Source organism: Miniopterus schreibersii (assembly GCF_964146895.1).
Source record: "Miniopterus schreibersii genome assembly, chromosome: 4".
Classification (NCBI taxonomy): Eukaryota; Metazoa; Chordata; class Mammalia; order Chiroptera; family Miniopteridae; genus Miniopterus; species Miniopterus schreibersii.
Window position 1 is genome coordinate 87,846,009 of NC_138105.1, and position 26,780 is coordinate 87,872,788.

Consider the following 26,780-nt stretch of genomic DNA (forward strand, 5'->3'; position numbering starts at 1 on the left):
CAGACTTTCTCTTGTTCCTCTCTAGGTAAATCTCTCTCTCTCTTTTTTTTTTTCCTGAGGATGCTAAAATCATGCTGATGGCATCGCATTCATCTGATAAGGATGATGAACACCTAATTTCTATAAAGTTTCATTTCTGTCCACTGAGTATTTCAGGTTGCAGGGCTGGCACAGGGAGATTGAGATGGGGTGCCCGATAGCGCGACGTGATACCAGGATTTTTTATCTTAACCCAGAAAAGCACCTTCCCATATATCACCGCACATGCCAACTAGCGTTCCCTGGGGATTTAGCACAGATCTGGCTTTTCAATTTGCCTTTGAGTAACGTCGTCAATTTGCTTCAATTGAAGCGGGAATTATATTACGTGATCAAATGGCAGGAGAATTTCTCTCCACCTCTGAAGTCCAATGTGAGGGGATTAGCATCGACTGCACAGTGGAAAAGAACAGTGGTGATGTCCGCCCTGTGTCAGCTACCTGGGGGTCCGAACGCTGCAGATGCAAAACCCAACTCTTCTCTGGCCACAGCCAACTCTGTGAAGGGTGGCCTCAGTTTCCCATTTGCTGAATGGAGAGAAGAGTAGTGCCCTCCTATGGTGGTTGTGAGCATTAAAAGAGAGGATACCCAAGTGCTTAGCACTGAACCTGACGGTGGTAAATGCTCAAAACCTGTTCTCATAAGAGCAGAATTATCATCACTCCGGACACTGGTCTAAAACTAGCATTTCACTCAGCAAAGGATTCTGTTAGCCTGTGATCAAGAAAATACAGTGAATCCACATCTCCAAGTAAAAGAGAAACCAAGCTAGGAGAAATTTCCAAATTTGTGTTCTCAAAAATGGATCTCAGACCCGGCACACCTTCCCCATCAGCCCTTCCCCAAGTTTCTGATATTCTGTCCCTATGTGGAATTTTGGACATGCTTTTCCCTGTGCCTAAAAAGCTTTTTCTTCTTTGCCTGATGAAATGGCATTAATTTTTATTCTAAATTTTAAAAGTGTCTCTGATTCTTCAGGCTTGGCTGAGTCTCCCTGTTTAAAGCTCTCTTAGCAGTTACCATCATTACACTTTACATAATTCTATGAGCAAGTATTTGCTTAATATCGACAAACGGATACGCACACACACGACCATATACCTCATCACGTCAACAACTGTCCCTGCCTGGTTCACCTCTGCATTCCCATTGTCTACTATCGTAGGCAGTCAGTAAATAAATGTTAAGTAGATGAACGACGGAATGGGTGAATGAGCTCATGAACGGAAGAATGATCAGAGTTAAGAGATTAAGGAACTAAACACAGTAGCTTAAAGTTGAGAAGTCGTGCAGTGGTTATTAACAATCGCCACTACATCTTCACTGGGCTTCCTCAGTGGCTGCGTGGAATCTGGTTTCCTAGGCTGACCGGGCCTCCATTCCAGCTGCAGACACTCCATTCCCTTGGGGGTTAAAATTAGCACCAGTAAGCTCCCCCTGCAGTGGGCTCCCACCATCAAGGGCCCAGGTGGACCTTGCTGGCAGATGTTAAGGTTAGAAGGAAGGGGAGCAGCCAGATGAGAAAACAGAGCCACCCCCTTCCGGAGGTACCAGCGCTTCCTGTCTTTAGGCCTGGCTGGTTCCTGCATGCCCCACCCCTCCCCCACGCAGCAGTTTCAACACAGTTGCTGCTCTTTCTGTCATTTGAACTCAAATCCTATCTGGGAAATTGATGGGCGATCCTGGCCCTGACAACACAATGTCAGCTCCGCTCAGTGTCCAGCTGGTTCCGCGCATATTATCATAATGCGCTGCCCGGGTGGACCCCGCTGGCTCTCTCCCTTCACTGGAATCCTCCCTTTCTACACGAATTTCTCCTCTCTAACATGCACAAAATACTTGTTTAAAATACAAACAGAGTTAGCAGCCTGAAAGATGGTTCTGTTTTTTGTTTTTGTTTTTTAATTCTTACCGAGGGTATGTTTTTCATTGATTCTAGAGAGAGAGAAGAGACAGAGAGAGAGACAGAGAGAAATATCTAGTGAAAGAGAAACATCGATTCTTTGCCTCTGGCACATGCCTCGATGGGGGATCGAACTGGCAACCTGGGTTACGTGTCCTGACCGGGAATCCAACCCCGAGACCCTTCCATGCGTGGGACAACACTCTAACCACTGAACCACACTGGCCAGGGCGGGAGACATTTTGACTTTTAAAATCCTATGAAGACATTAAGTCTGTTCTAATAGTCAAATGAGCTAAAAAGATTTTCTTTTAAATAACAATATTTGACTTTAAAAAAAATTTTCCCCAGGGTCCTACTGTTTCCTGGTGACTTGAAAGAATTATTACGTCCCTCCAATCCTTAACAACCCAAAAACAGAGTTTCTCAAACATCAGTCCCGGCTTTGCTGCACCTCAGTACCACTTACGTTATGACATTATTTAGTTGTGATTCTGTTTAGATTGACTTACTTTCTCTTTAAATTCAGTCTGGCCCGAAGCAATAATAGCTGTGAGATCATGACTTCAAAGTGCTTTGTATTTTTTTTATTTTTTTTTGCTTATGCATTCAAATAGATAAATATAGTTTTTTGCTTTTAAGACAACATTTTCCCTTATCTCACACACTACATGGGAAAGCTAGTGTAAAAGCTCACTGTTAAACATCGAGTGGGTTCAACACTACACCATCTCGGCTGAGGAATTAATTCAGAGAGAACGTCCGATGACAGCTACCCAAGGCACAAGTGGCTGTGTGAGCCACACTGTGTGGCTTCCCCAGGCCTCTTGGAACCCACGGTGAACCTCCTGCAGAAATTCCAAGGTGAAGGGAAGTTGGCCTTAGATCTGTCCTATGGAATGACCATCACCTTGGGGGCCATTCATCAAGGCAGTGTGTATGACACCTCCAAGACAGACCTCTCGCAGAATCATCAGGGTTAAAAATCATCTAGGCTTGAAGGGCTCTACCAAGCCTGCTACCCCTTTAATAACAGATGAGGAAACTGAGGCCCAAAGAAATCAAAGTACATACTTGAGGTCATGAGTGAGGTAGTGGCAGTGCTCTGTTCTTATTTATTTCTGCATGTATAACTGAAAACGTTCAATCAAAAATGCTTCAAACCACTCCTGGCCACATTGCCCCTGAATATATCATCTTCAGAATACGTGTGACCAGTACCGGGAAGTTTCACTGGCATTTTCGCCCCATCTGAATTCTCTGAAACTCTCCTGAGGGAGGTCCTCAGGCAAGTAAGTAGAAAGAAGCCCTTGGTTTAGAACAATCAATGCAGATAAACACAATTGGAGTTATGATGCTTTTGTAACCAAATATAAGATAAAAAATTTAGGCTTTAAAAAAGTCTACCATTTTCTGTCCGAAATATAAACAGAAAGCACCACTCTCTTCCCCCACCCCATCTCCCACATACTTTGTGCTTATTAAAATAAGTTCGGTGTGGCTCACTCATTTATTAGGTCTCACAAGAAATACAAAATACTAGAAGTTTCCCACAGCTGATGGGTTTGTCAAGAAATTCATATAAGAAAACAGTTTCCCAAAATTCGTATCAGTTTCCCGAGTTATTTGTAGCGTGAGGCTCAGTAAGCCTTCAGTGCCTTAAGAAGGATGCTGTTGGCATCATAACACCTAACTCGCAACCTCACAGTTTTCTCATGGTCTCCCTTTTCTCTACCTGGTGTACGTGCCAGGGAGCCCATATGGTCAACATATGATTTCTACAGAGATGAGTGAGAAGATCCTTGCAAATAAATAAAATATTACCAGCCTCTTCTTACCTTGCCAGCCCCATAGACAGCATACCAGCCATCAAATAAAGTCAGCATTTTCTTTATTTGACTGGCACAATGTGGTATAGCCATGGGAAAAGGAGGTTATTGAAGGAAAATGAACTAGAAGGTAAACATAAACATACACAGTATGCCCATTAAAAAATAAAACGATATGCTCTGGGCTAACTTTTGAAAGGTCTATTTAAGATACCAGTATAATTGCCTTCCTTGTACTGGGAAAAGTAAGAACAGTGGGATAGGAGATGGAAGGCATTTAAGCATAATGTTTGGAGCAAGATGTAGCAGGTATAGTCTTTAAGGTCAGGTTTCCTGGCTTTGAACCCTACATCTACTGCTTATTTGCTGTGCATCTCTGGGCAAGTTACCCAACCTCTCTTTAGCCTCAGTTTCTTCATCTTACAATAGGGTACCCATAGCAGATGTGAGCCAGCATAGTAAGGGTTCATTGAGTGTTTATTGTCAGGTAGATCCAGGGTGTAGGCCTTATTGTTACGTAGACCTGGAATCTAGGCTTAGGTCCAATTCTGATTAGTTTTGAGGCTTTGAATAAGTTACTACCCAAAGTTACTTTACCCTCTCTAAATCCCAGTTTTCTCATCTTTAAAATGGGGATCATAATTATTATAGCTCATTAGATTTGGAAGGATCTGATAAGATGATATAAGTAAAATGACCACCACAGGGTTGGCACATAGTAAATGCTCCAAAAATGTTAGCTGATATTAGTCCAAAAATAACAATACCAATAATAGTAATTAATAATACATATTACTACCTGGCCTAATCCCCACTGAGCTGGGCAGTGAAGTCTGAGCATGATTTCCCCTTTGTCAGCAATGCCGTTGCTGGTGTCATATTCAGATCAGGGTAGCGTAGGTCACCTGCTTAGCAGTGGCCTGTGGCTCATGAACTCTTTAATCTGCCTGACACGGAGGGCTTGCTGGCTACCAAGTCCCCACAGTTAGGATTTCTGGTGTTACCTGCTTCATGGATTACTCAGGGGACACACAGAAAGTCAGTCCTCACTTAGATCTTTGTTCATTATCTTGACTTCTTGCTGCGTCCTTTCTATCGAGAGGGAAGACAAAAGACATCTTCCCCGCTGCTCAAAGAAAAAGGCCTCATTTGATGCTTGAAAATCAGGGGCCTTCATGCTCTATTTTGCGACACATCTGGATATTCTTAACCTTAATAACCTGTTCTTGAATCTGTCTTGCTTTCTCAAGGAGGAAAATCAATTGATAAAATGTAATATGCCGCCCTTGGTAACAAAAGATGCTGCTGATATTTTTCTACTTAACTTGGACCCTTCACCAACGCTCTTGCCAAAGGGGGCCTGGCTGGGGTTCTGCACCCAAACTGGTCATGTGGAGGGTCACTGTCTAAGTGTAAAGCTCTGAGTCACTCATCCTCTGCCCTAGTCTTCTGAAGGTGCATTTCTGTCAGGAAGCTGGAGAGATTTTACAGACAACCTTCTCATAATCCTTGGAATCCCAGGGACCCCTGCAAGCCTGAGCCAACCTGAATTGTACGGGCATGAGGGGTGGACCCCCCGTCTTCCAACATCCTGCATAACCCAGTGATTGCATTTAGCTGTGCAATCCCTGAAATTCACACTTGCCAGCCAACATACCATGACAATTGCAAAGACTACTAAATAAATTTTGACTGAAATGAGCTATGTGAGCATGAGCAGGTTGCATCCCCTCTCTAGGCCTCTGGGAGGTTTATCAGATGGCCTTCCATACCTGAATGGCTTTCACTCAGCATGAGCTGTGACTCAGCCATTGACCTTGGAAAGAGAGGAGAGAGAAATTTAGGAGGGGGCATTTCTCTTTGTTGTTTAGTTTATTTTCACTCATCCAATTTTAATTTTATTGAGGTCAGGCAAGTAATATACATTTTCTAGGTCAAATAAGCAGCTGTCCTCCAGTCTAAGGGCCTTAAAAAAGGTAAGTTTTTACAAGTTCAAAAAGAAGTCAGTAGGTAAACTCTAAGCTAATTAAAAAAAAAAAAAAAGTGAATCCATAAGCCAAAACTATCTAGAAAAAGAATTCTCCAATGTTTGACTTTCTTCCTATTCTGAACACATGCACTATTGATAGAATGAGAAGTGATCAGGGGGATGGCTTCAGGGCACAGCCAACTCCCTGGTAAGCTTCCAAAGGCTGGCAGCAAAGGGCAAAGTTATAAGCAACTCCAAGCAATCTTGCCCTGGGCTCTCATGACACAGAAGCAGTTCATGTAATTGAAACTGAGTTCATCAAAGCCCTGCTTGGTTGGTCCCCACATCATTTCACAACTGCCACTGACCAGGGCCTGAGCATCCCATGTGGGCTTGCATGACCTGGCCCTCGGCAGCCACCTAGCCGCATCTCCTGCCATCCTCCCGGTGGCTGCGAGCCACAGGAGCCATCCCAGGCTCTTTTGGTTCCTTGAACTCATTTAAGCAAAACAGCCTTTGAATATGCTCTCTCTTCCTGGAAATCTGTTTCTGTCCCTTTTGCCTGGTGAAAAACATATTCATCTCTTAGATTTTGGCATAAATGTGATTTCCTCATAGAAAAGCTTCCCTGACACCTCATTCCTCCTCACTCCTGTGGTCCCTCTTTTACGCACAACTCTAAGGAGTTAGTTGTCAGTTTTGCTTAATATCTCTCTTCTCTATTTACAACATAAATTCTGGGAAGACAGGGGCTGCATCTGCCTTGTGATACTGTACCTAGCTTAGGGCCTGGCATGCAGTGGATGCTTAGTATGAATGAATGGAGGAAGGAATAATTTGAAGTTCACCATTCTGACGCCTCATTCCTTGGCTGAAGATCCAAAGAAAGGGCTAAACTGGAAATAGCCAGGGGATTTCGCTCTCCTCCTGAAGCCCTGTTTCTGCAAAGGCATCTCCTGAAATAGGTGCAGACTAGGGAGGGAATGTGTCTATGCACCCCAAAAATAGGCATGCTAAAATGAGGTCTAAAGATGACTCAACCCAGGTCTCATTGAAAACACAAAAAACTGAGGCCACTAAAGCCAAGTGACCTTCCCAAAGTCACACGGCTAGTTCATGGCAGAGTCAGGACCAGAATCCAGCTCTCCAGTCAGACAGCTCGATGCTACTTCTAATAGATCCAACTGATATTTACTGGCTACTTCTTAGGGCCTTGTTACACAGAGGGGAGAAGGGGAGGCCTCTCCTTTCTATTGGAAGCGCGATGCTGTCTCCCAAGGAGTAATCTCCCCAAGCCTGAACCATCTTTCTCCACATGGTCATAAAACAACAAATTTAAGTGCAGCTGGGCACCAGGAGGCAATGGGACTGGATACCCAGGGGTGACCAACGGAAGCAAACGCTGCTTCTGTCCGGAGCGAAAGGATTAACGAAGGTCAAATGCTAAAGAGCAAGAATAACACCATATTGTCAGGGACAGCTGGAAGGGGCACTGCAGCGGAAAGGTCAGAGGGAACCGGTGGTGAGGAAAATGCGATGCTATGTCTCTAACACCGTCATCACAGCAAGGAGAAGGGCCCAGAGATTTAAGCACCAGACTTTCTTCTGCAAAAAAGTATTTTCAGTTTGGCCAAACCCCACTTTTGTTTTGATTGGATTTATTTTGGGATCCTGGCACACGTATACGTCACAGCTCAATCTGAATCATTACTTTGAAGGCAAATTTAATTCATTCCTATCTGTTGCCCGCAAAAGCTAAATGCCCATTGTTTCCCATTTGTACAAAAGGGGGGTGTTTTAAAGTGTCTATATTTGAGCCTAGAAACCAAGTGGGACCTCAGGTTAGATGAACATTAAAATGTCCATCTTCTAAAACCTCTTGATTAATCATAGTTCTATCCATTTTTCAAATAAATATAAAGATGGTACAAATTCATAACAATAACAAACATCCCTAAATCTGAAGAACACCAGATCAGGGCCTTAACCCCAGTCTGGGGCACCTTCTGATGGCAGGCTGAGCTCCCTCCCCGCTTGGATTTCCCCAGTGATCAGGGAAGGCCCTCCAGTAGCCCAAAAGGGGGAGCGTGGAGGGAAGAAAAAAGGAGGAAGGGAGAAAAACACATGTACATCAAAAATTTTTTTAAAAAGTCCCCTTAAAAAAATGAGCATTTAAACTGCTTGTCAGCCGGCTTCCTGACAAAGCCACTGGAGTGTCTTCAGAGGCATTTGCATAAACGCTGCCGGTGAGTTCACCATAGCTGCGAGCGCTAATGGTACATAAAGTAATTTAGTCACTTCTCCCGGCATTCGATGTCAGCGTGATGAGCACCAGCTCTTTGCCTTGTTGCATATTAGATCATTAGATAATAAAGTGTTAGCGCATGCAAGCTGACAGGGTCCCTGCACTGTAGCTTTGTGAGGGCACCGCATTTTGTCACGGTGGGGGGAGGTGGGGATAAAGAAACTGATGCCACAGTTGGCCTTAAACCCAAGTCAATAGGACCTGAAACAGAACAACGACAATATTAACGCTCCCCAGCCCTTTGACGATCCCCAGTGCACAGTCCCAGGGATTTGCCCAAGTGACGGGAAGATTGGGTGGGCACACAAGCCGGAGCTGTACACTATTACCGAGGGTGGCAACAAGTCAGTGTCGTTGGCCCGAAGCCTGCGCTTTTTCAAAAATCGGAACCCTGAGAGCTGTTACGTCCTGAAGCTGCCTCTCCCCACAACCGTACATCTTCCATAAAGCTACTGCTTAGAGGAAACCTCACGAGCGTAAACTCTCCATGAACACCCAGCCAGAGAACATCTCAGGATTTATGAATGGAGACAAGGGAGGGCAAGAGCAGGCGCCCCGAGCCTCGGCGCGCAGGGAGGCGCCCTCTTTGGATCACATGCGATTCTAGGAAACGAACCTGCCTTTGTCAGCTCTCTTCCTTGCAATACAGGGGCAGTTATTTGAGCACCGAGGTTGGGAGTGTGGGGGTGCACAGGGAGAGTGCATGAATGTAAAGCACGGTCTCTATTTCTCTCCTACGCACAGAGATTGAGCCACGAAGGGAACTTTACTCCAACTGTCTGTCACGCAGGATATAAATAGAGATGTGCAGAGCAGCTCAAAATAATTCAGGCTACCTGTAAAAAGCCCCGGATGAGGGAAAATGAAGGCTCCTACAGGTGACCTAAGAGGTGAAAATACTGGGGAGTCTCCCTGTGTAGTAGCTGCTGGCGGTGGGGGTGTGGGAGTAAAAGGGCCACCGAGGGGGGCATGGCTCTATTAGTCTTAAAAAGGGCAATTTCAAGTAGGATTTTTCAATGGTAAGATAAGGTATTGCCATACCCCAAATCAATGTAAATTAGCATCATAGGTTCACCCCCACAACACCACCAATGAAAGAGCCCAGGGTCACCCTTTGCTGAGCAGGTACGTATCTAGCTATCAGCTTGGAGCGCCTACGTGAGTGGGTGGTTACGTGTGGTTGGTTCATTCATTCTACGGAGGAGCAGATTTCCACGTTACTGTTGTTACTAAGAATAACCTTAAGGAGCTGTCTACCCTTTTAATCTTCTGGAGAGAAGTGAAGTAAGGCTTTGGAGAGAGGGAGGCCCCCTAGCTGAAGGAGGTAGGACATACCCACATCTCCAGTGATTATTACCTATTAATAGACAGTGAAATGTCATCGTTTTCTTGAATAATATGCTAGTAATAATATGGTCACTTGTGGACTGGTAAACTGGAACAGAGGAATAGAATGTGGTCTTTAAAACTTAGATTGGCCCTGGCCAGGTGGCTCAGTTGGTTGGAGTGTTGTCTCCTACGCCAAAAGGTTGCGGGCTCAATTCCCAGTCAGGGCACATACCTAGGTTGCAGGTTCAAGCCCTGGTCAGGGCACGTACAGGAGGCAAACAATCAATGTTTCTCTCACATCCATGTTTCTCTCTCTCTCTCCCCCCTTTCCTCTCTCTCTAAAAATTAATAAAAACATACCCTTGGGTGAGGATTTAAAAAATAAAAAACTTAGAATAATATGATATCGCAACTGAAATATTAATATGTACACAGAGAAGTGAGAATATCTGAGCTGGGAGGAAGCTTAGATACTGCAAATTGCTAGCCCATGGCTATATTCTTCCTAAGTGACTCCCCCTACCCTTCTCTCTTTAGGGTTTAAAAATTTTGTAATAAGTTACCAACAATTAAAAATTAGGAGGGTTTTAATTCTTGCCAAAATGGAACATCTGGCCCCACTGGGCTTTCACTCCCCTTGGTGACAACTGCCTGGGGCTGGGGCAGTGGAACGTGAACTTGCCCTTGTTCCGAAGTCTCCACCCAGCCCACTTCCCCTCTGTATGTGACCTGCCCTTAGCCAAGGTACCCATTTTTTTTACCCCCTCCCCCATCCTGAAGTCCTGAAGATCATCACCTTTGCTTTGCCAAGAAGGAAACTAAGGTTCCCAAAAGGTAAGGTGACTTGTCCAAGGTTGCACCAAGGGTAGAGGTGAACTGACAAATTGAATTTGGGTTTCCTGACTCTAATTGTAAGACTCTTTCCAACACGTCATGATGCAAAACAATGTTCTTGACCTCCACACCAAGAGGTGTCCTTTCTATCTGGTTGTTTTTTGCGACTTTGTGTTGGGTTTCTTTGGTGCAGGGATGACTTGCTTGGCATCCTGTGCTCTCTCCCCAGCTTCTCAAGGGCAGGAATGGGAGCTGAGTGAGGTCTGCACTCGGAGCACATTTTGAAACTGTAGACCCATAACTGGCACATTTCAAAATGACAGTCAAGTGTCCCCAGACTGGACAATAACTAACTAGTTACAGTCAAAAACAACACTTCAGCTTTTAAGCCAATGCTCTTCAAATTGTGCCCACTGAGTGTTTACCTATCTTTTCCTTCTTCCTTTCCCATAAACATCCCGTCATACAACGCCTTAAGTGACTCCAAAGGTATTAAGAAGGCAATAATACTGTAAAGTGAGGATCAGAATAATTTTAAGTACAGAAATGGAACTGTGAATGTAATCATGAGCAAGTGTTTCAAATGGCCTCCTGCAAAAAGTAATATCCATCCATCTCAGCACTAATGAAACCATAAAGAAACAGCTTTTGAAAGATGATGGTTTACCTTAAAAAGACTGTAAAACTGGATGTGGTAAAGAATCCCTTCTAAGAGTGTTACATCTGGCTAATTAATAAAAAGCACAGTTTGTGTATTACTTAAGCACAAAAAAAAAAAAACAGGCAGAAAGTGATGATAATGGTATGTTCATTAAATTGGGATGCTGGCAGGAGAGGGCGTTTTCTACCTTATGGACTCTATCATGGACTGGTCAAGGCCCACGGAAAAAGCAGGCCATCGGGTGTAAATTTGTATGGTAGTGTTTTACAAAGAATCCTACTGACCTAGCAAACTAGAAAGTGAAGTAGGGAAATGAGTTGAGAATTTAATTTGAGGAGATTGGCAAAAATCTAGCATGGTGGTTGGTATCTAGTAGACTCAGTCACTGTTTCTTAGATGGGTGTTTTGATGGCTCGATGGACAGATGGGTGGATGGATAAAGGATGAAGGACAGACAAATGAAGGGGTGGACAGATGAATGGAGTAGATTAGTGAACAGATGGCTGGGTGGATGGATGGACAGACGGACGGATGACGCACTGATAATGGATAGATGGACAGATGGAAGTATGGACAGATACATTCATTATATATACATATAGCACTGAAACCTTCAGGCATACACTCAATCGGGCCATGGTTCCTTTGAGTGACATTCACTTTTCTTCATTCAAATTTTTATCTGGTTTCCTCCAATCCTCTCAAAGGGACAACTGATTGGCCATAAAACCAAGACATACGTGATTTCTCCCCGCTAAAGTCTACCTACAGAAAGCAGGCTCTACCATGTGGCGATTAGTGGAAGCGCCTGCACAGGGCATGGGAGGAACATTTAGTTTGGGCTGCATATTCAGAAGGTTGCCTCCAAGCCAGACCTTGGGTTTTATCTCCAAATGACAATAACTATGTAGTCCCAGAGATATACCAACAGGGTCATAAGAAGGATGGAGTTCATTATGCAACCAAGTCCATTGTAAGTTCTTAACGCGTCATGATTTCTGTTACCCTGCTTTGGCCTTTGTCTGTCAGTCAAGGGGAAGCTTAACATAAAGCAGTGGTCCAGGCCTGCCTCTGTCTCTCAACAAAAAGGAAAGATACATCAACCATTTTGGGGTAGAAAACTGTGCAACAGGGAAGGACAAGACTCAACATATCTTCCTGTCTTTAACTACTCAGCGTCAATATTCTTCAACAGGGCATTGGACATTTGAAATGGGATAGAAAAATGCGGTGGCGTTGGAAAAAAGAAACCAAATAAATTCACAGTTAAAAGTAGCAATGCCAACCAATGAAAATGATTCGCCTACCATGTTCCAGATAAGAGGGCGTACCTTCCGAGGGGTCAAGCCTCCGAGCCCTCCGCCCATGCTTGGAGTTATTGTGGACAAACATGTTATCAGAGACTGCCAGGACATGGCCATCCACATTGACTGTCGTAGACACCACGACCTGGAGACAGAAGAGAGAAATGAATGAACATTTTAATATAAAAGCATGGAGGGTAATAAACTCAAGTTAAATAAATAACAGCTGGGAGCTGAAGAAAATTGCATAGCTATTTCACATAATAACTGGTGCTTATGCTGTACAAGTTAACAAGAGGAGCTATTGATGAGTGGGTCTTTGGCATGGAACGCTTTTGATGCAGTTTTAAGTAAAATTGCACAGTTTATAGTTATACAGCAGAAGGTACACTGTTAACCATAATTTTAACAAGAGGATCTTTATTAGCATATTTTTTTACACAAGGGTGGTTGTGTTTCACCTAAATTACCCTTCAGTTTAGACACTGAAGCAGATATCACAGTTGATCATGCAAATAAAAAATCTTTTGAATCTTTAAAATATCCCCCTCTCCCCCCGCCTTCCCCTGTGTCAGGGTTAAGAGGATAGAGAAATGAAGGGAGCCTTCAGTGAGAGCTGGGGTGCAGCCCTCTCTCCTGGCTGTCTTTCTGTGGTTTCTCGTACTTTTTTCTCCCTACATTCTTTCAGTTAATCAGACCAAAGCCTCCCTTGCCCCCATCACCACCATCACCACTACTCCCCCCCCAAAAAATATCTGCTCAGTAAGGATCTTAGATCTGTGTTTCAAAGCCCCCCAAAGTGGTGGCACCAGTCCACGGTACAACTCGCATACCCTGGCCACCTCATAAACTGACTCTGAACTCAGTTTTCCAGAAGGGACGCCGGCAAAGGTGTTTTCTCAGAGAATTTTGACTAAAACAATGAGAAGAAATGACCTACACTTCTCCTTATATTAAATGGGGAAGCGGATTAAAACTGAAACCCACAGAGATATGTTTATTCATGCGACCTCTTACAACCAAATATAATAATTGTCTGTAATTGCAGCTTCGGCTCCCACCTCGTGCTTTGACATGGGAAACAGCAATCAGCCAGCTCCTGTTTAATCCACCTATTATGTTGACTAATTAACTTTGCTCGACAGTTTATTTCTTCCTCCATTATCAGCCCCTGTCAGCCGCAAGCACCCCGCAGCATAGGGGGGACCTCGGGCTCTTTGATTGATCACCGATAGATTGACATGCAGATTAATTTAATTAGAATCACCTCACTTGAGAAATGAAAGACAATGGCAAGAGGGCTAATAGATCTGCTCTCATAATGAGGCGAGTCTCCAGAGCCAGGGCTGAGGATTTCTGATTTATTTTGCTCAATTCCCCAGTTGCTTGGAAAGACTCGCACTCTAATTGTTCTTGGTTCTGAGAGGCATTAGCCTCTGAAGAGGTGAAACACTTTACCAGGATTGGCACACACTGAGGCCCCCATTTCTGGGGAAGCCTTTTCTCCGAGTTGGCCAAAGGGGCACCGAATTCTAGAAAATTGGGCAAGGCCGTGGTTTCGTCACCTGAGTCGGGCAGAGGGGAAAGTGCTGGGCCTTGGCCTGGGCCTGCAAACTGTCGGCCCTGCCTGACAAAGCGGCCCCCTTTGTGGATCCCTACACCCAGCAACACCTGCCAAACTTAAAAATTCCCCTGCTCCCCACTTTGACCTAAAAGCACCCTGGCAAAATATGGCAAGTTCCATGCCCCCCAAAACCCCGTCACAAAGATGGCAACGAAATGTAGGCTCCCCACAGCATCACGGGGTTGGGCGGATTTGATTTGACGGATTTTTTTTTCCTTCTAGGCCCTCACCTCTGCCCACCTGCGGCCCTGCTCCTTACACAAAGCCTTTAGTCTCAGATCCGGATGCAGAAGTGAGGACACGGCCTCCGGTCATCTCACCTCGCAGGGATGACTGCAGGGGGCTCCCATGGGGTCCCCTAAATCTTCCCTCAGGGCCCTCACAGTGACTCTCAGCAGGAGCTGGACCATCCCCAGATTTTATTTTTAACTCTATTTTATTAAAACGCAGAGTAAATAATTGAGAGCAGTGTCCTTAGTCACTGTGAAACCCAAAATTCCAGCCAGGGCAAGTCATTCCTGGGAGGAGAGAGGCTTGACGGGGCAGTTTGCAGCATGGTTTTCCTCTCTCTTTGTGACCGACCGACCAGATCTCACACAGCGCGAAGCTTATGTGTATGTCTCATAGACTGCAGGCTACTTTAAAAGAAGGAGCAGGAGCAGGAAGGGGTTAAGCAACTGTTCTATTCTTTTCAAAGAATATTATGTGTGGTGGCAGACACAGTCCATATTATTTGAGGCAACGGAAACTCGCTTTTCTTTTTAGTTAGGGAGATGACTTCGTGGGACATTTACAATTATATAACAGAGCTGGGTCTTTCAAAGAAATTTTGATTTACTACGAGACCACAATCGAGTGGGCACTGGAGTCGTTAGCTGAACTATAAAAGGAATCCCAAACGGTAACTGTTTCCAGTGCCAGGAAATACAGAAAGTGGTTATTCTAGACGTCTGTCTTCAGAGAAAAAAAAGCAATGACAATTCAGCATGCACCTGTAAGACGAGGCCCTGCAGGCTTAAGGCTTAAAATATTCAGGATTGTTTAAAGACAGTTTCATCTAATCTTACAACTGACCAAAAATGACAGAAACTGTTAAGGAAACAAAAATACTACACCCTCTATGTGTTTTTCTTGGAAAGAGAAGGATCACCAAGACTACATGTGTGATAAAATCATTTCATTGAAAGATTAATTAAAACTGGAGAAAGATAACACAGAGATTCCTCATGCTTTTTTAATTTCTAGAAAATAAACACGCAAAATGTGCCTCAGAAACTCTTAACTTCCCTAGCCCTGAAATAATTTCTCTCGTTCCAATTTAGAAATGATCAGGATATATTTAAGTAAAAATATAGGCTTAAATTAATCCTCAGAGAAAGTTGTAAATTTTTTTAAAAATCTCACTGTGAAATGCAAAAGGGCACTGAAGTGTCCTTTAAAAAATAGGCCCATGGTAGGAGGGAAAAGGGCCTTTACAGTTTAACACAAGATTAATGAGGTGCTGACACATTCATGCAGGCAAGGGGACAGACAGGCCTGCCAAATCTTCAACATTCCCAAATTTTGTCAACAAAGCACAGCTTGAATTTGGGACAGATAAACATGGAAATGATTTTACATTTGGACTCGACCACCCCTTCCCTCTCCTAATCACTTCTTCATTCTCCTGCCCAGGGAAAGACATGAAGGGAATCTGAGGAACAGGTATATTTAGAATTTTATGAGATCTGATAGAATTAGATCTTTAGTCTCTAGAATTGCACTGTCTCATACAGTAACCACACAGATGGCTATTTAAGTGAAATTGAAAATTCCATTGTTCCCAAGTCTCCATGACCACATTTCAAGTGGTCAGTAGTCACATGTGGCTAGAGGGCAAATAGAGAACATGTCCAACTTTGCAGAATGTTCTATTGGGCAATGCTACTGTAGAATGGTTTTGAAATAAATTGTTCCTATTCACTAGGATGCCCAAGTTATGTCTCCTGAAATAAGTATTAGTCTAAGTGGACATGTTTAGGATTGTGTACATATTTATTTTTTGGAATCAAATTTCTATTGGGGGGGAAGGGCATACCTTTTTAAAAATAGCAACCCAGAGATGTGCTGTTGAGTATCCAGTATGTTCCATGGTACCTTCTATCAGGGTTCAACCATCTAAGCAAAGGTATTCAGTGTGAGGGAGTAAAATGGGCAGAAGAGAAGTTTGTAGCTGCCCTTGGACTCTAGAAATTTTAGACTGATGTCTTCAAATTCCTGGCTCAGCTCAGTAGTTCAGAATCTTCTCTGCTATATCCTGAATCTAGATATTCCTAAAGCTTACTATTTTTACTATTTACCCTGTTCTACTTAGAATTGGGGGAAAAAATCAACACAAAGTTTTTGATTCTTGATTCCCAACCTTTTCTGGTTGATGTGACTTTGAGCAGGTTAACTTAACCTCTTGGAGCCCCAGCGTCCCTGACACACAAGTTTACTGTGGGGCTGACATTATGCAAAGTGCCTAGTGTAGTTCCTGGTTCATACTGAGCACTCAACAAACATTAGTAATAATACTTATATAGTTGTTGCTTGTAAAGATAGTGGTGATGTCTCCCAAAAATGTTCTAGAGAACATGTTGGGCTGATGATAATCCAAAGCTTTGTGATTGCCATAAAGAGGACCCAGCCCACACTGTTATTCTAAATAAAAAGATACAGAAATGATCAGTCTAACAGTGAAACCATTTTAAATGGTTTCATTTAAAAAAACCTTTGTGCTCACAACATGTAATTGTATAATTTAGGCCTCTTGTGATTTAGAGAATCTTGCTTTCTAGAACTCATCTGCATCTCAGCCTCTTACATTCTGGGCTTGAGACTCAGTGAAATCTTACTGCTTTGAAAACAGTCTATAAATTACACAGCTCATCAATTCAGTCTAGTGTTCCCAATATTTCATAGGAATGAGGAGTTCCCTGGGAATTTTGTTGTTGGTTCATATTTCCTCACTGTCATTCCTCAGGTTGTCCCTCATTCCTTCATATCAAGCAGGAAACTGTGTATGTCCCAATTATATTATCGGAGATTCATGAAGCATAATTTCTGTCTCATGAGCAGATTTTTCAAAAAGACACAAGTAGCTGAATTCAGTCTTGGGTAGAAGGTCACATTAACAGAAGTAGCAGCTCATGCGGGAGAAAGAGTTATGACCAAAGCCCCCCAAAGAATTGAGATCTGTATCTTCAAGCATTTCTACAACAAATATAGAATCAGGGATAAGGTCAGGCGATAAAAATATCTTTAATAATTGAATTTAGAATATCTTGGTAGTAAGCACCTCCCTCTAAAAAAAAATCACCACTTAAGAAAGTTAATTTAAAATTTTTTTTTTTTAAATTATAACTTTTGGCTTTCAATGCTGATAAATGGGAACTCAGTGCAAGGAAATTCATGCTAAAGTTGGTCTTTACATGGCTTCCCTATTTCTGGGTTTAGCTTATTCTACATTTGCATTAATTTAGGGGCCCTAATATAAGGCACTGAATGCATTGGCTTTAAGTAAATGAAATAAAAAGGCATTAAGCAACATTCCACGAACTAATACTCAGCAATAAAAAGAAACAAACTATCGATACACATGGATGAATCTCCAGAGAATTACACCAAGTGAAAGAAGCCAATACCAAAGGTTACATGTTCATATTATGGGCTGAATTGTGTTCCCCTGCCCAACAAATCAATATGTTGAAGTCTTAACCTCCGGTACCTCAGAATGTGGATATATTTGGAAATGGGGCCTTTAAAGGGGTGATTAAGTTAAAATGAGGCCTTGAAGGTGAGCCCTAATCCAATCTGAGTGGTGTCCTTCTAAGAAGAAGAAATTTTGACACACACAGGGAGACACCAGGGGTGTGTGTGCAAAGAGGAAAGACCATGTGAGGACACAGTGAGAAGGTGAACATTCACAAGCCAGGGAGAGAGGCCTCAGGGAAAACCAACCCTGCTCACACCCTGAACTTGGGCTTCTAGCCTCTCAAACTATAAGAAAATAAATTTCCATTTTTAAAGCATGCAGTCTGTGGTATTTTTTATGGCAGCTATATAGCAAACTAATACACTGCATGATTCCATTTTCATAGCATTCCCGAAATAACAAAATTTAAGAAATGGACAACAGGTTAGTGTTTGCCAAGGGTTAGGGACAGAGGGAAGGGGGATGTGGCTGTCATTAAAGGGTAATAGGAGGATCTTTGTGGTGAAGGAAATGCCCAATATCTTGACTGTGGTGATAGATACACAGACCTATACGTCATAACATATAGAACTAAAAACACACACAGGCACAAATGACTACAAGTAAAGCTAGAGAAATGTGAAAAAGACAGGTGGATGTATCCATGTGCATATCCTGTACGAATATTATATAGTACAATGTAATACTGTACTATGGTTTGGCAAAATATTACTACTGAGGACTATGTAACAGGTACACAGGATCACTCTATATTATTTCATACAACTGAGTGTGAATCTACAATTATATCAATAAAAATTCAACTAAGTAAAAGGCACCAGCCATAAGATGTCTTTCAGTAGGTGAAAGGATGCACAAAACTGGTAATCCATAGAAGGGGATTTTATACAGCAATAAAAAGAAATGAGCTGTCAAGCCATGAAAAGACATGGAAGAGCCTTAAATAGATATTGCTAAATGAATGAAGCCAACCTGGAAAGACTATCTACTATGACATTCTGGAAAAGGCAAAGGAGTTTGGGAGGTGGGAGAAAAAGATGGAGAGGCGGAACACAGGGGATTTTAGGACAGTGAAATATACTTAATGGTGGATATATAACATCCTACATTTGTCCAAATCCACAGACTACATAACATAAAGAGGGAACCCCAGTATAAACTATAGACTTTAGTTGACAATATGTATCAATATTAGTACCTCAACCGTAACAAATGCATCACACTAATTAATGTAAGATGTTAATAGGAGAAACAGGGGAGGGGGGATTGAGGGAGTCAATGGGAACTCTCTGTACTTGCCACTCATTTTTCTGTAAACCTAAAGCTACTCTACAAAATAAAGTCTATTCCATCAAACTTCTACCCTCCACCCCACACAGTGCACATTCTCTACCCAACCTGTCTGCCGGACCACACGTTAGAGACTCCTTGAATGCTGGTCACAAGAGACCCAAGAGATCAGCCGATCTAGTGGCTTCTAACTAAGAGTTTTCAAAGGTAGTCATGGGGACAGCACTGCAGAGAGGGAATCCTAGATTCATCCATAGCGAGGCTGCACACTGAAGCATTCAGTAATTTTCCTTGCTGACATGGGATCAGATCATCTCCATATGGAAACACTGGTTATCTCAGGCACACAAGAAGCTCTGAATTGGTAGTTTCACATGGCTTCAATTATTTTAAAATAGAGAGGGTGAATCTTACTCCATAAAGGCCATTAGGTTGAAAAATATGTCATCACATCAGGTTCATAAGCGAAAACGACAAAAGAAATCCTCGGTAGTTATGACACCGCAAACCTGCCCAACACTTCCTTTTTCAAATTGAAAAACTGAGGCCCAAGAGGTTTGAAAACATCCTCAAGGTCACAGGAAAAATTCTCAGCAAACCTGAAGGAAAACTTCCAGACTTCAGGTCCAGTTCTCACGCACAACAGCCTCTGGCCTCTCAGTACACTCTCCTGGCTGGAGTCCTCTCTCCCCGCCTCTCCTGGGATCTTCCAGGGAACATCTCAGGCATCTAAGTGACTGGGTACACTTTAAGCATTATTTACATAAAAATGGTCCCCAGCAGTAAAGTCTTCATTAACTTTGTCCTTTAAAATATCCTTCACTGATATGGAAGGGGACCTTCTCTAAAACCTGCCCGATTGCTCGTTTCTATCTGGTTGAAAGATCCCAAATAACTTATTAAAAATCATGGAGAATGAATGAACCTACAGGATGTAACGGAGAGAAACTGCTGGGGTATGAATTAAATCCACACTTTAAGGCTCGAGGCAACACTCTCTCTTCTTCAACAGCCAGACAAGGATAGATAGTTCTAAATCCTCAGATGCTTATGTGAAACTAACCTGGATCTTTGTAAACGAGACTTGGTGTCTGTCTCCTGAACTGTGACACATGCTACACATAAAAAGTTCATCCGTGACCTGAACCTTGTTTTTCTCTCTCCGGATCAGGATACTTTTGATGACTCCTGACAGTGTCATTGGTGTTTAACCGGTGTTCTCCATTTACGTGTTCCCACTGGCCTTTTTAAGTAGCAGTGAGCCAAAACATACAGAATTGCCTTGTGTGCTCTCTACCAGTGGGCTGTGGCACATGGATGTTGAAATTGGAAACAAGAAAACAGCATATGGCTCAACAACTCAGATTCCAGGGTCAGACACTCCTGAGCTTGAACCCCAACTTTATCACTTACTAGTCTGTAACCTCAGACGAGTCACTTAATCATAGGAATAAGCCGTGAGCCTACTATGTGCCAGGCATTATTCTATGTATTGCAGAAGTAGTAGTGAGCAAAACAGATCAAGTATTTATCTGTCTTGATAAGAGCTTAGGTCTTATCAGGGGAAGAACAGGGTTTTCAGACGTAAGTAAATGAGCAATGAAAGCAAATTTTGGATGTGAAAAGTTCTAAGAAGAAAATAAAATGGGGAGGGGGTGATGCCTAGGTGGGAGCTATTTTTGATTGAATGATTAAGGGATGCCTCCCTGAGGAGGGGACATTTTAGCTGAAATATGAGTAATAAGAAGTATCCAGCCAATCAATGAAGTGAAAGAATTTCCCAGGGAGACAGACTAGCCAGTGCAAAGATCCTGGGGCAGGAATGAGGTTAGCATATTGGGGAAAGAGAAATGAAGGGCGAGAAGGAAGGCCAATGTGCTTGTTTGGAGCAAAGTAAACAAAGCAAACAAGAGAAAGAGCGATAGAAAAAATAAGTCAGATAAAACATGCAAAACACTTAGTACTACCGAGTCTCACACATAATAAGAGCTCTCTAAAAGTTACAACTTAAAAAGTGAAAGCATATAATCATATCTTTTGTTGGGAAGTCTCAGTAAGTATTGGCATCCTCAGAACCAATACCCACGGGCAACACTGATCAAACCAAACATTTTAATATCTATCTTTTAATGTATTTTACTTTTTTTTCAATAACTACTGTACTTAATGTAGGAATTTATTTCCTTTAAGTGCAGAGCTACCACTCAACAAATCCAGCTCATAAGGATTCCTTCTCACTGATGCATATTTTCTGCCGAGCCCCAGCAGAAGGCTCATGCCAAGACACATATTTGCCCAATAAGCCGTAATGGTTTAATATATCAGGTTGAAAATCTACCATTTGTATTTACCATGTTCTGTGAATTAATCCTGGATTCGGAAACTGTCATTAGAGCTGCTTTCAGTATAATTAATCAGCGTGGTGCATCCTGAAATTATTCCGTATGGGCAGAGTGATTGCAGCCCGGGCCCCTAGCATTCTGTTGGTAAAGAATTTAATTGCGAAATGTGCTGTGTGTCAAAACAATATGAGGCAACATGAGGGTGGGGGACAGTGGGGGAGAAGGAAAGGGGATGAGACTCTTTCCTTCTTTATTTAAGTGCCTTTCTGAGCAGACCACAAGTGCAGAGGTTGGGCATGTATTTTAAGAATCCTCTAAGGATACCCTAGGACATATTGATTCAGAGCCTCTGTGAGTTTCTGAATAAACAACAAGGATCCTCCAAAATTTATAGAATTCACACAAAAAAGGGGGGGGAAGGGGCAGAGAGCTGCCTTTTAATGTCATTTCCCATGTCATCCTTTTAAAGGGAACACACATTTTTGGCGGGAATTTGGGGTGCACAACCTGGTGGTTTCTCCTCGTATTTTCTATCCCCACTCCTAGTGCCAAGGAAGTGAAGGAAGGGTATTCATCCGCTCAGATAAACGTGAATTCGTGAATTCGGGGCTTGCCATTCTCTCTGCTCAGGAAACTCCTCTGGCTCTCCTCAGGATGATTTATTCTTACCCTGTGGCTCTGAGTGTAAATGTCATCTCCTCAGAAGCTTTCCCTGCTCACCTACTTTAAAGTAGGTTCCCATCACCCATCCCGTACTTATTCTTGCTCATAATACCCTGCCTCATTTTCTCTGTAGCAATAATTACAATCCTTCATGATTGGCAATTATTCATTTGTACACATTGCGGAAGCTGATGGTAACTGTTCTGTATACATCCGTTTCCTCTCCTTCTCAGGCTGTACGACTAGACATTTGCAGACCTCCCTTGCTTATGGTGTATGGCCAGGTGACAAATTCCTAGCTGGTGAATGTGAGCAGATTTGACTAGGATCATTTCTCAGCCCAGGGTTTAAAGAAGTCCATGTGCCCTCTCGACACAACTAGGCCCTAAAGGACAGCGGAGACAAAAAACGAAAAGAGCCCAGGTCCCCATATCACCTCCTGAATGAGATCCGCTCACCAACGGAAGCACCTGCCTTCTACCATTATGTGAGCAAGAAATAAGCTTTTGTTTTCCGTGAGCCATTACGTATTCTTCGGTCTATTTGTTACAGCAGCTAGTATTACCCTAAGTAATAGACCCCACCTAGAATACGAGTTTCATTAGGACAAATGCTCTGTTTTTCTTGTTTATCACAGTATACTCACCACCCACCGCATCCATAAATACCACTGAGTGCGTGCACGCCGGAATGAATGAATACGTCTTACATTTACATTCACATGGAGTCACAGAGCTAACATTTACACATATAGATTTATAGCCTGTGGGAAAACTTTGTGGAAGAGATAAGATGGATCTGGAAATGTGTACTCCACTTCCCAGCCCCCAGGTGCTCCGGCGCCTACCGCGATGCCAGCTCGCACCCAGCCCTTGCTTCTGCCCTCACCATCCTCGCTCTGCCAGCCCCAACCAGGAAAGCTATTGATAAGGAGTTAAGTCTTAACCTTGAATTGCCTAGCTCCTGTCAGTTAAAAACCAGCCCCGTGTCATGGTTTTAACACAGTCCTGTGACATTAGCATCTTTTTAGTGTCAAGATGAAGAGGTGGGCTCATTTAGCCCCAGTGAATTTCTCCCTGTCATGAGCTGTTTCCATCCCCAGCTTACCCCCACCTCCCCACGCCCGCTGGAGCTGAATGAAGCCTGTATCCCCTGTTGTATTTAAGCAAGTTTGCTACCCTAACCACAGCCTGGGGATTTCAAAAGAAAACATCCATTGTAAATTAAAAAAAAAAAAAAAGATTGTACCAGATTTTCTACAAGGTTTATTCCACGCTGCCTTAAAGTATGAACATAGTCGAGCTCTGCGGAAAGTGATTAATTTCTCGAAAACGCTAAGGTCGCCCTAATTGACATGACCTGTGTAATTAAGCAGTCTCTGTTTACACACCAGAAGCTCGGCCGCTGTGAGGCTGAGTTTGCTTGACAGAATGTCTTTACGTGTCAAGAGATCAACAACCTTTCTTCTGTCCTTCTCAGTCACCTACACGGCCCCTGATTGCTGTTCAGAGGAGACACGCTCAGCAGGCGGCCCGCGAGCATCCCAAGTGGGGCAAGAGGGAAGGAGCCCCCGTGACGGCTGCGAGGCGCCGCTTAAAGGGCGGGAGAGCGCATTTTCAACCAGCCGTCTCCAGGGCTGATTTTCAATAGCACTGGGAAAAGCCACAGGAGATGCAAAGAGGAAGCCGGTTCTCTCGTGCAAAGAAGACACTCTCTCACTCCCCCTCACAGGCAGCAGCAACAGAGAAATATTTGAAACCAGCTTCCCAATTAGTGTACCACGAGAAAAATAGTGGAAATTACGTCCTGTTCAAAGGAAGCCTTCGACCACTGTCTGCATGAGGCATCGCTAGCAGTCAGGATGGCTGCAGGGAAGACTAATCTTCCCCCTCTTGGTTAACTCCTACGATCTGGGAACTACGGCAGGATTTCTTAACAGAGTACTTGGAGATGTCCCTTTACTCTGAGGGACCGCTTACTCAGGCTCCATCTAGGCAAGGGTAAGGGCCCTTTCTCACCCTAGAGAACTGGCCTAAACCTTCATAGCTTAAGTGAAGCTCGGGCAGTCTTCTAAGTAGTTGCTTCTTTCCCAAAGTTCACACAGTTACAAGTTGACCAACACCATAGCTCTGTTCAGAAATAAGGCTCAAGTTCCTCCCCTTGCACACGACTCTCTACCCTCTGCTTGGTGAACTTTGGTGGTGTTCCAATGTTCTTCATCCACATGGTAGCTTCAGGTTCTATTAGGGCAAACACCTCTTTTGAAAACCCCTCTTAGCTTTCCCGAGACTCCAGCACACATCCGTGGGTAGCCACTGTGGCTCTCAGATGTTGAGAGGTCTCTTTACTAGGTGCCTGCTGGCAGGTTCTGGACACGTCCCTTACAGTTCCCCAACGTTAGACAACATCTGAGTCAGAATGGCTGGGTTCAACCACTGCCTCAATACTTAGTAGATGTGTGACTTTGGGCAACTTGCTTAATTTCTCTAAGCCTCAGTTTCCTCCTCTGTAAAATGGGAATAATCTATACTTACTCATTCCCAACAGGGATATCGTGAAGATAATATGGACACAAACATAAACAGTCATCTCCCCAGCACTTAATGCAGTTAGGAGTGAACCAGGATAGGGAACACAGGAAGGGAAGCCAGCTTGGGATGGAGGCACAAAGAAAAAGAAATAAGGAGGGTGACAACTGAGTTTGGAAATATCCAGCAGGTAGCTGGTGGCGAGGTCTGAATTGGGGTGTCAGGTGTCAGGGAACCTGACTCAAGAGTTCTCAGTGCCCAAAATATGGTTAAGATGCTAGAGGTAGAGAAGATCCTCAGAGACCTTACACAGTAAAAAAAAGTTCTGAATCTCAAAAGGAAATTTAGGGAACATGACATTTATAGGAGAGCAGACAAAGAGCATCTATTGGAAGGGGCTGAGAATGAGTGAATGTTGTTATGAAACCCAAGGAAAAAGATGGATTCAGGAAGGATGGAGTGGCTACCAGCATGCAGTGATGCAGATAAACACAGGAGGAAAAGTCATGAAAGAAACAAGGCTGGAGAAAAACTAAAAAGGTTGACTAAGGGATACTTGAAGTTTTACTTGAACTCTACTGAGACAATTCATCCATTCTCTGACTGCATAAATATCCATGTGCCTACATGCATAAGACCATGTGCTAATTGCATAAAATGATAATGAAATGTGTAAGCATACACAGATACAAAACAAAATAAGTCAGTATTCATTCTGCCATAGGCTCCTTCAATCCTCTGCCAGGAAGAAACGAGTGGGTGATGGGTACAGAGCAGGTTAAACCTGGGATGCAACAAGAAAGTTGTCACTGCTGACAGAGAGAGATACAGCTCTTCTTCAACTAAAACACTGACTGTATGGTGGCGCTAAGGTACCTGCCCCTACTGAGACACATCCACCTACTTTAGGACCAGTTGAAGAATCATAGGAAAGAGCATTGTCAGGGTTCAGATAAATCATGTATTTGAAGGACAGTATGGACCTGTGTTGGGCAGCTCTCATGCCTAGTCAAAGAGTGCACCCACTGAGATAGAAGCAATGTCACCATGAAGAGTCTGCCAGAGGTCATCACGAATAGGACAGAACCAGTGATTCTCAACCAGGGGCAATTCTGCACCCCTACCCCAACCAGGGACATTTGGCAAGGTCTGGGGACATCTTGGTTTCTTGCTTTGTTGTGACTGGGGGAGGGGAGTATCTCTACTGGCATCTAGTGGTAGAGGCTAGTGACAACTGCTAAACATACTCCACAAGGACAAATCATTCCTTCCCTCCCTGCCTACCATCCCCAAAGAATTATCCAGTCTAAAATGTGAATTGTGCCCAGGGTGGAGAAACCCTGTACTGATATAATGACCCAGCTTAGTTTATCACAAGTATTCTCTCCAAAGGCTTACATTTTTACTTTATCATTTACAAATTACTTATGCGTGCAAAACGTCTTTCTTTCATATACTGTAAAATAAGCAGAATCATCATTTTTACTCCATTTTACAGTTGAGGAAACTGAGGCTTTCCAGAAATCTAACTCATGCCTCCTCATCTCAATAGCCCTTCTACTAAACAAAGAATAGCTCTTTTGTCTGTAAAAGTAACATTTTCTAGACTCAAAAATAACAGACTGAGTTGGCTTCTCATCTCACATAAAAGCTACATTCCTATAATTCAAGGCTTTCAGACATTTTACTAGCAGGTCCTGTGAGGGCAAACAAGTCCCCAGAAGTCTTACACAAATGCTCCTTCTTTAGGTTCCCAATGTCACCAAAGTCCAGCTCTAGCTCTGCTTCCCTGAGAAGCACAGCAAAGTCAATCCTGGTATTAATATGCCCTTAGACATGTCTCTTAGACATGAATTTGTTCATGCCTAGATATGCCTCGTTTCTAACCCAAGCTTGCTCAAATGAGATGCATGACTCATCTTAAGGCCCAAGCAAGCTACAAAACAGTTTGTACTAAAACTCAACCTCTTCTTTCAAGACTCTTAGCAACATACACTTAGTGGCATCATATGTGTTGTTTTGCCCCCAAAGCTGACTCCAACTCAACACAAAAAGTCCTGTGTGAGAATGACAGTGCCCAAGGCTACCAACCTGGGGTCAGAATCTAGCCAGGAGAGACATTTTCTGGGAAACTAGGAATCTGAGGATTCTCCTCCATTCATCTCTGTCAGGACAAAAGTTGGCAAGGCCAAAATGATTTTAGAGAAACGCTTCAGAATCTCAGGAGAGAATGTCTTCTTTCCACTGAATTTGTTCTTTCATGAGACCAGTAAGTCTCATCCCTTTAAAAAATAATCACCTTGGAGACTGAGAGATCTTGACATTCAAAAGTCAACGCTCAGCATCATACCTTCCCTTTCTCCATCAGAGACCGCGCAGCTAAAAATTCTCAAAGCCTCTCAGAAACCATATATTTCAATCTAT

At 43.2% G+C, this 26,780-nt stretch overlaps 1 protein-coding gene across 4 annotated transcripts in view; it reads right to left on the bottom strand.

The window, feature by feature from the left end:
- Positions 1–26,780, bottom strand: part of EBF1 (EBF transcription factor 1) — a 368,046-nt gene that overhangs the window by 108,428 nt on the left and 232,838 nt on the right. For 2 of the 4 annotated variants that reach the window (XM_081137080.1, XM_081137079.1), the window contains exon 8: positions 12,201–12,318. In XM_081137080.1, coding sequence (XP_080993206.1) covers positions 12,201–12,318 — 118 coding nt within the window. Of the gene's footprint in view, positions 1–12,176; positions 12,319–26,780 lie in introns of all 4 variants that reach the window. The other 2 variants (XM_081137078.1, XM_081137077.1) reach the window with 1 other exon arrangement.